The sequence below is a fragment of the Eurytemora carolleeae genome, unplaced genomic scaffold (genome assembly GCF_000591075.1).
Source record: "Eurytemora carolleeae unplaced genomic scaffold, Eaff_2.0 scaffold896, whole genome shotgun sequence".
Classification (NCBI taxonomy): domain Eukaryota; kingdom Metazoa; phylum Arthropoda; class Copepoda; order Calanoida; family Temoridae; genus Eurytemora; species Eurytemora carolleeae.
Genome location: NW_019396792.1, coordinates 72534 through 82768, shown reverse-complemented (window position 1 = coordinate 82768; position 10235 = coordinate 72534). Strand labels below are relative to the sequence as shown.

At 34.8% G+C, this 10235-nt stretch overlaps 1 protein-coding gene across 1 annotated transcript; it reads left to right on the top strand.

Moving 5' to 3' along the window:
• The first annotated feature begins 438 nt into the window (after nt 1–438).
• Nucleotides 439–5713, top strand: LOC111708740 (uncharacterized). Its single transcript, XM_023482201.1, has 8 exons — nt 439–547; nt 869–960; nt 3387–3453; nt 3689–3776; nt 4652–4689; nt 4787–4934; nt 5192–5295; nt 5410–5713. The coding sequence occupies exons 1-8, from the start codon at nt 540–542 to the stop codon at nt 5492–5494; spliced, it is 630 nt and encodes a 209-aa protein (XP_023337969.1). The 5' UTR covers nt 439–539; the 3' UTR covers nt 5495–5713.
• Nucleotides 5714–10235: the final 4522 nt, after the last annotated feature.

Genomic DNA, 10235 nt, shown 5'->3' with positions numbered 1-10235 from the left:
GCGTGTTGAACAATCCTATTTTACTGAAATAGCGGGTTTTCGGTTGAAATTCTTAATTAAAAAAGAACATTTAAACAACTTACAGACTTTTCTCAAACAAGATCTTCAGCGGCAAAGCCTTATTTGACATTAATAAGAGGTTTATTGAATAAATTCGTTTTAGCTGACCCCTCCCCCCTCCCTATAATATCCCACTGTGCCCCGCCCAATGGAAGTTGAATATACACACCATATTGTCTTTATAAACCCTAGTCTATATATTTATTTAACATTGATGCATTTTTCAAATGCATGTTGAAATTGAATCGGAAAATTTACATCAATTTTAGAATATATATAGGTCACGAACGGTAAATATTTATTCTCAATCCAGCTGAATGTTGCAACATTCCTAATATTGAAAAAGGGCCCCTGCTGCGGAACTGGTGCAACTATGATTTATTTATTAATATTCGAAATATTTTTTCATCATCCCTGGTAAATTGAACAAATGGTGGATCAGTGCATGTTGTGTTGTTATTATTGTTAATACTGTGATAATGCTTTTGTAAGTTAGTTTTTATTAATTGTTACTTTCGAGCTACAGACTTTTCCCACATCTTATATACATTTTATATTAGAATATTATAAGTGTTGTTTAACTGTAACCCTCTTTTTAAGGGTGGGGGAGGATGCATGTTCATGTGGTTAATAATTTACTGATTATACTTGTCTCAAGGATTCAATTAAAAAATTTGCGAGTATATCCTAGTACATACAATTTTTGTTTTTTTAATAAGTGCAGGGGGCAGGCCCGGGGGGGTGACAGACCCAATATTCCTTTCTGGGAATTCTCGAAAAATTATTCTCCTGCAGTTTGTATGTTCAGGTATAGGCTGATCAGCCTGTTACTTGGCGGTAGCGGAGTTTGCCTAGCTGGAATAGCGTCAGTAGAGGATATACAAGGATATGGTTATCCAGGTATACTCGTGTATTCTTTAGAATCTTCACTCAGACCCCCCCCATACATCAGCTTCCAGAGAATATCTAGGTTTTTAAGACGACATTTAAAGATTGCTCACGATCCTCTCACAATACATTAGGAGATGAATCTAAGTAAGAAAGTCCGGGAAAAAAAGTTACTGGAAATAAAAACTTAAAGTCCTTGGAAAAAATGTCACTGGAAATAAAGTCCCGTGTTTTGGATTCCTTGGACTTTTTTTCCTAGAATAGTCTGGGGGCTGCCAATAAAGTCTCGGGAAATAAGATCCCAGGTTTAAAAGAGTCGTGAAGAAAAAAAATCAGAGGAAAAGAAAAACCTAGAATTGTGAATCATGCATTTTCACTTGTTAGAGGACTTTTTTCCGAGGACTTTTTTGTATAAAATCATACTGAAGCCAGAAAAAAAGTCCTAGAAAATAAAGTCTCGAATTGCCTACTTTAATTCCGGAGACTTTTTAATAAAAGGACTTTTTTAGTGAAATTTTGGACTTTTTTCCGGAAACTTTTTTTCCAAAGACTTTTTTGGCGGTTAGCTAAGAGATATATATCCATTCATTCCAGTTCCATCTCTTTCTATTTACTCGGTATATCCAATACTTCATAGAATTAAGAAACCTTATTTTCTCTATACTTAAGATATCCAAGTATATTCAAGATATCCAGGTACATTCCTTTCTCTATGCTTGGGATATTCAGGTTCATTAACCTTCCTCTTTACTTGGGTTATCCAGGTACACTCATTTTCTCTATACTTGGATATCTCTTACTTCGGATATCCAGGTTTATCCATTCCTCTCTTTTTACTTGGGATATCCAGGGACATCACTTTCTCTATACTTGGGTTATCCAGGTACACTCATTTTCTCTTTACTTGGGATATTTCTTACTTCGGATATCCAGGTATACCCCCTTTCTATATTCTGGGTATATCCGGCTACATCCCTTTCTCTATACTTGGGATATCCAGGGACATCCCTTTCCTATACTTGGGATATCCAGGGACATCCCTTTCTCTATACTTGGGATATCCAGGGACATCCCTTTCTATTTACTTGGGATATCCAGGGACATCCCCTTCTCTATACTTGGGATATCTCTATTACTTCGGATATCCAGGTATACCCCCTTTCTCTATGCTGGGTATATCCGGCTACATTCCTCTCTTTTTAATTGGGATATCCAGCTTCATTCCTCTCTTTTTACTTGGGATATCCAGGTACATTCTTCTCTCTTAACTTGGGATATCTAGGTACATTCCTCTCTCTTAACTTGGGATATCCAGGTACATTCCTCTCTCTTAACTTGGGATATCCAGGTACATTCCTCTCTCTTAACTTGGGATATCCAGCTTCATTCCTCTCTTTTTACTTGGTATATCCAGGTACATTCTTCTCTCTTAACTTGGGATATCCAGGTACAATCTCTCTCTTAACTTGGGATATCCAGGTACAATCCTCTCTCTTAACTTGGGATATCCAGGTACAATCCTCTCTCTTTACTTGGGATATCCAGGTACAATCCTCTCTCTTTAACTTGGGATATCCAGGTACAATCATCTCTCTATACTTGATGCCTTCCGTGATCTAGGTACCTACCATTCTGTAATTGTGTTTTTAGGTACAGGGTGTCTCACGAAACATGACTGTAGAAAGGCTAATCAAAGTAAAATTCTATAGTTAATAATTATAAAATAACCCTAGTCTTGGCATGTTTTCAAAATGTGGTCTGTCCTTCTTTTTTGTGCTTTCAATATTACTCTAAATATGAAGAATTTCTTTAAGATTTCGACATAGTTTTGATTAACATTTAAAAATCAATTCACTAATATTGATCGTACAGAAACATTTTCGAAATGTCGGGACTAGGAAAATTTAGTGTTATTGTTTCAATTATCAAACGTTTGAAAATAGGTTGACAACTGAATGTCTCAAACAAACTCAGAATTCGGAGAAGACATTAAATTCGTCTTGCCATGTTTCGTGGGACACCTTGTACAATGTACAACCTTACATCCCTACTCTATAATTGGAATATTCAAGTACATCCCTTTCTCTTACACTTCAAGGTACAGCCCCTTTAGGATACTAAGTACAATCCCCATCCCTAGTACTAAGGTATATCCAGGTGTACTTTCTTTAGATATTTGGCCCCCTCCCCCCTCGTAATTGGGGATATCAAGATATAAAAGTGTAAAATTATTCCTGAGCTGAACACTTCAGAATGGAATATCCTTAATCCCGATCTGTTAATTAATCTGGAGATTAATAACAAAAGGAGAACAAGCAATATTTAATCTGGAGATTAAGAAAAAGAGAAGATTAAGCATTAATCTCAATATCCACCATTCTAAAGTGTTCAGCTCTGTTTAAATAACTTCAACTTATTTTATTTAATTCTTTGTTCAGTTGTGAAGGACAAGTTGAAAACTAATGATGTTGCGTCAGATCAATCTGATGCTTTCTCTGTTTACAAGTAAGTTCAGTGCATTACTAAACTAGGATTTAAAGCTTTAATTTTTTTGAGGAGTTTGGTCACGGATTGGGGAAGGGGGTGGTTCTTCATCGATGTTCGAAATTTTTTGTTAACCACCAATGATTAAGAACTAACCCAGACTGAAATGTATTTTTAGTAAAACTAACCTCTACTTTTTTAGTCTACAGAGGTTTGGTTCTTTATCGAATTTTACAATGAATAATTTATATTTCAGGAATTTAATGGATGTAAAGGAGGTGATAGGAGAGAGGAAACCCAAGGATGACAGTGAGGGATTACGAATGGTGAAAGCAGCTATAAAGGTCATTTTTTCATATCTGTTTCAGATCTGTTTGTCCCAGCACTCATATTTGACACTATCACCGTGAAAAATATATTTTTTTTTAATTTATGGCGTAGGGTACAGGGTGGAAACAAGTCAGGTCTGTGAAAGAATCTAAAATAACTTTACTAAAGCAACAAATCTAAACTATAGTTTTAAAAAGCCCTTGAAAAATGCAAGTAGAAACATGTGCCACACTTTGTCTTAAACAAAAAAATTTTTCTCCATATTTCTGATTCTTTAATAGGCTTTTTCCCACCCTGGCACCCATTTTATCATTTTATCATTTTTAATTTTTTTTTCTTCGAGCTGGCCATGCAAAATTGGGGCAATGAACATGCATTCTCTAAGGCCTTTTTCTAGGGGGGGGGGGGGTGACAAACGCCCGCCCCCATGCTATACATTGATTTAGACTTCCTAGCCTTAATAGGGTTAAGATAACTGAGCTCAGTTTCTTAGTCGTGCTACCATAGGTACAAACATAGATCGTAAATTTCTATCAATTGCTCTGGCTGAGCAATTATACCGTTGTTCGACTGTTGCTAACTATGGTACCTTAAGAAATTTGACTTTGTCCCAAGTCTTTATCGTGGTACCAGAGTTAATAACTATTCTCCACAATTTGACTTTTTCCCAAGTCTTTATCGTGGTACCAGAGTTAACAACTATTCTCCACAATTTGACTTTGTCACAAGTCTTGATCGTGGTACTATAGTTAATAACTATTATCCACACTTGTTACCCTCTACCAGAGTAGTAAAGATAGAGACAATCCATTATTGTACTTAGGTAGCACGATCGAGAATTAACGCCGAAAAGCCGAAAGGTTTTTTTAGGAATTTAATTGTATTTCAGACTGTTCTTGAAACTGCTTTACACAGCTTCTTAAACGGGTAAGTGTCTCATTAAATTAGCATTTGACAAAGCCAGAGATTTCATTTTTTTTATGAAGTACGGATGAGAATATGTAATTGGTATCTGATTATCCAGGTTTCTGCCTGCAATGGACCGTGTCCGGAGAAGCGCCGATGATGAGAAGAGAAGCTACCTTGATGGTGTAGTTTACATGATCGGAGCTCTCCTGGGTAAACAGAAATGTTCTCATATGATCGCTTGCAGAACCGGAAAAATGGTTCAGGTGAGATTTTGGTTGTTCTGAAAGTATTTCAAGATGGATTTTTTCTCTAGATTTCCCCCCCCCCCTCAACTGTTGTTTCCTCAGTAATGTTGGATTATTGGCTAGGGGGGGGGGGGGGAATTAAATTTCTTCAATTTCCCTATTTCTAAAAAATAACCGTTAATTACTAAATATTTGTAATTGTTCTCATTTAGTTCCTGGTAGAATTTACTGCCATTTCATTTATACCGAGACTCTTAATTAATTCTTATATTTAGACCAAGATGCCTGGTGCTCAGTTAGCGGTAATGATGGCTGAACCAATGATACCAAACTCAATGCTGGATTGGTTTGGTGTAGTCAAGAAGTCCGTCATTGATAGGTAATATTTACATTATATTGGACCCCCAACGCACACTTCTACTTTGGCAGTTTTAAGATTTTTTGTTTTAAATTAATTTCAAATTTGATTGAAAGATTCAAATGTTTGTTTCAGGTCGGATAACTGTGATATCGAATACGACTGTTCCCTTCAAGAAGATAATTACATTCCTAATTCTTTGCCCGTCCGTCCTAAATAACCAGTGTTCCATTTTCTAGTCCTCGTTCTGTGCTAAACTCTGAACATTCCTATAGGAACTCGCTACCCGAACATTACTACTTATTACCACCGAGAGCTCTTTTTAGATCAAATCTTATTTAATTATGTTTTCTAATTGTGATCTGACCATTCACACAAATTTTATGACATGTGCGCACTTAAATATATGTAGATTTTATTATTAAACTATAATATCATAGGTTTTTTTTTATTTCTGGTAGAATGTTGACATTTCTTTTTCTTTAGATTTTTTTTTTGCTTTTTATATCAAGTTAAGACGCATAAAGAACAATCTAATGTTCTAGTAGTCTCGGATCAAAGTTTCGGTCGGGCAATTTTATAATTTAGCGAATTATTAGTTTAATATAACTGAAAGGTCTACTAATCTCAAGCAAGTTTTAATGGGGTAAATAAAGTCTTGTATTAAAGGGACTGTAAAGGAAAAATGAAAGGGGGTATAGGCTCATGAAAGCTTATCACTTTAGCTCTTGATCGTGACCCATGAAAGTTTTATCTGATGTTCCTGTCTCGAGAAATTGATATAAAACTGTGTTTAAATTATACGAAAGTTCATATATGTAAAATTTAGAAGATCTTAAACTTAAATCATGTGACCAGAACTATCTCCCAATGGCAGAATAGTATACTGGTCACGTGTCCCACCTGTGTCACGTAACCACTTTGCTGTACTGCCATTGGTGGAATTTTTGGTCAAGCAATACGGACGTATAAATAATATTATGAAGTAAATTTATAAAAAATAGAAATAACAAATATAAAATTAGAATTGGAGTAAACCTTAGTTACAATTAGCTTTCTCTGGGATATCATTGTTTTCAGATTGGTTGCATATTTGCTGAATTTTTTCTTTTAAAACCCACTACTTGTACACAAAATTATATATATATTAATTTTCGTATAAATTTGACAAAGTTGTAAATCAATTTCTCGAGATAGTAACATCAGATAACTTTCATGGGTCGCGATCGCAAGCTAAAGTGATTAACTTTCAGCCTATACCCCCTTTCATTTTTCCTTTACAGTCCCTTTAAACTGTATTCGTTGTGAATTGATTTAACATTTTTCAGATTATTTGCATGCACATGGTTCATAGCTAGGAAGTAGTTGACTATTGATCCAAGAGCCAGTATTTCTAAAGTGGAAGTTGATAAAGCAATTTCAGACAAATTAGTAATTAATGTGATGGGTTGATACACGCTTTATATTACAGGGTTGAGATTAGGTTAGGATCCAGGATGTTATCATTTAGTAACTCAAGTCGTAGGGTTCCACGAGGATCAGTCAGTTTTAATGCTCGCAGGGATTTACGGATCCTAGGATTGAGATTGATAGTTGATATACGGGGTTCGGTTGATCCACAGATAACACAGATTTCACTGGAGCTGTCAGTATTGGTATTTAATTTATTTACCCAATCTGTTTGGATCTCTGATTTACGACAGAAAAGTTAAATTATATTAAGTCCTTGTAGAAACTATGGGCTATGATCTATGAAAGAACCGAGTAAATGTTATGGATATATTTATTACAAACTAAATACTATCTGTTAAAATTATGGTTTAGGTTGATTTATAACAAACTCTACTATCTGTAGAAACTAGGTCTAGGATCTATGGCGGAGCGGAGTTAATATTAGCTATGGATCTAAAGTCTTTAACCTGCTAAACCTCTTAAATAAGCGTTTACGTCCGCGGCTGTAACTTGGCTGTACTGCAGTTTATAAACTGAGCTAAACAAGTTTTAAAGAAATCAAATAAAGATCTAATCAGCCCTGTACAGGACTGGGTAAACTATGTACAACAGTTTTACAATATTAAAAAAATCACGTCAGTTTTTAAATATTATTGATTTATCTTCTGATCGTTGATTAGATAAATTTTCCTACCTGCCAATTTCTTCAAAAATTTCGTAAAAATCCTCGAATGGATCTCTCCGAAACTTTGTACTGGTCACGGTCTTCACAACCTTGTACATGCTCGTGTAGTTGCAACACCTGTACAACAATTATTTTATTTAAAATGTTAGATCTACGAATTTTTTTAATGTTTTTATTTGTTCAGTACTTTGCACTGCAACCTGTTTCTGTTTACTGATTGAGTGACATTAATTGAAATGTATTGTTAACATCTAATTCTATACTATTTACCGCATCTAATTGTTGTGTACTGCTTTCCGCATCTAATTGTGGACTATTTACTCCATCTAATTGTTGTGTATTTACCCCATCTAATTGTGGAGTACTGTGCGCTGCATTCTCTATTTTTTGTGTACTGTGTTCTTGTGACTCGGAACTGCATTTAATTGTTTGGGTATTGTGAACACGTCATATTGTTTGCGTATTGCAACTAATAATTGTGCACTGAATCCACTTGTGCCCCATTGCATTTATTGTGTGTACTGTGTACTGCAATTCATTATTTGTGTACTTTGCACTGCATATAATTGTGTACTGTGAACTGAACCTAGCTTTTATTTACTGTGTACTGTACATAAGTGTGAACTCTATTCTGTAGTTAATTGTAGAGTACTGTGAGTATTGTTAGTGTAATATGTACTACTTTTGTGAACTGCCTATAATTGTTTGAATACTGCGTACCGCAGCTAATTATTTTTTACTGCATCTTCTCGTGGCGTACTACATTTATTGTTGTGTTCTTTGTATGGCACCTAATTGTTGTGTATGGTATACCTCACCTACTTGTGTATTGCATCTACTTGTGGTGTACTGTAAATAACTGGATTTATTGTTGTGTACTGTGCACTGCACCTAATTGGTGTGCACTGCATTTATTGTTGTGTGCTCTGTACTGCGCCTAATTGTTGTGTACTGTGTACTGCATTAATTGTTGTGTACTTTGTACTGCATCTAATTGATGTGTACTGTATAATGCATCTAAATGTTGTGTGCTATATGTAATTGTTGTGTACTATGTACTGTATCCAATTGTTGTGTACTGTGTACTGCATCTTATTGTTGTGTACTTTGTACTGTATCCAATTGTTGTGTACTGTGTACTGTATCCATGATAACTGTCAATGGGGCACGTTATATCCTCTTAGATTAAGATCTATATTACAGACCTAACAATATTTTTCAAGGAATTAAAGTTTTCAGTTCCTTGAAACCCAGCAGCTTAATATCCAGGTTTACAGGCTTACAGGGAGACACATTTTAAATCTATCTCGATATTATAAACAAATTGTTTGGCGTTAGGTTTTGTAAATCGTTTAAAAGAGGCGAAGAATTCAATTTAAAGTTATGGATATTTTATGGAGTAAAATCTTACAAGTTTGACAACCCCATTTATCAACTTTGTTTCATGAAAAATTATAGTTTAAGCAGTTAAATAGATGATTTTAGGTTCTTCAGGCCAGTTTGGATTTTGTGAGTTTTTGAATTATCACTCCACTCGTGGGTTGTAGGATGTGTGTATTATTGTGTGAAGTGTGGGTATTAAAGATTTTGTGTAAATTGTGTGTGAATTATAGTATATTGTGTGAAGTGTGTGTGCAGTATAGTATATTGTGTGAATTGTGTACGCTGTGAGAGTTTATTTTATGTCAATGAATTACACAGATTTCACCGATAGAAGGAAATGTGTCTTTTAACTCCTGAACTAGTTAAAAGTGTAAGTATAGTCTAAAAGCATCATACTTTCAAAGATGATGATAAAGAAGTAAATTTTTGGGAGAAAAAACTTTTTATTATGATTATGCAAGACTCAAATATTTCAGCTAAAATTTTACCCCATAAGTTATTATTTACAAAAATACAAGACTAACGTCAAGACATTTTCAGTTCGATCTGTTTAATCTAAGTGTACCTTTCATCACTGCACTCCGCTCCTTGGCAGGACAAATGAGATTCTTCGCTCGACATTTTTTCAAGGTCGGAGTAATCCTTCAGATCGGAGTAATCTATCAAGGTCGAAATAAGTCTTCACTTTTTCATTTTCTCACTTAGTTGTTTCACTTCACTTTCGGGTGACTTGTTAAGAAATAATTTATTTTTGTATGATGAATAATCAAATGAAAGTTTAGAGATTTTACTTAGCTAAAGTCTCCTCTAAAACCTCTGAAGCTTAGGACTCCTCTAAGAACCTGGAGCAAAGGTTTCCTGTAGAAACCTAAAGCTAAGGACTCTTCTAAGAACCTGGAGCCAAGGTCTTCTCTGGAAACACGGAGCTATGGTTTCTGAGACCCTGGAGCTATGGTTTCCTCTGGGAGCCCGGAGTTATGGTTTCCTCTCAGAACTCTAAGCTCTCTGAGAACCCGGAGCTTAAGATGTTCTTATCTGGAGGTTTGAGGATTATGACATGGTTGTATCTGGATTACGTTCAGTGTTCAAGATAAAATTCTTCTCTTCAAACACATCTGAAACAGAAAATATCGTTTAAAATATACATTACAGTATATTACAGTTCATTGCATGACTGTACAGTTGAATACATTACATTACTGTGCAGTACGGTACATTACAGCATATTACATTACAGTACATTACATTACATTACTGTGCAGTACGGTACAGTACAGTCAATTATTTCATTTCTAAAATAGCTTAATAGAGTCTCATAGGTTTTAAGTTCAAATATTCAATATTATTATAATGTTACAATAAAAAAATATGAATTAGCTTAAATTTCTTTTAAATTTTTCGCCAATTGTGTTGGAACATATTTTGCTTTTTGCTTTTATTT

Excerpts from the sequence above, each read along its gene's own strand:
- LOC111708740 (XM_023482201.1), top strand. Across the intron at positions 961-3,386 it reads ACAAGGATATGGTTATCCAG|TTGTGAAGGACAAGTTGAAA; the intron begins GTATACTCGTGT and ends TTCTTTGTTCAG. Across the intron at positions 5,296-5,409 it reads AAGAAGTCCGTCATTGATAG|GTCGGATAACTGTGATATCG; the intron begins GTAATATTTACA and ends TGTTTGTTTCAG.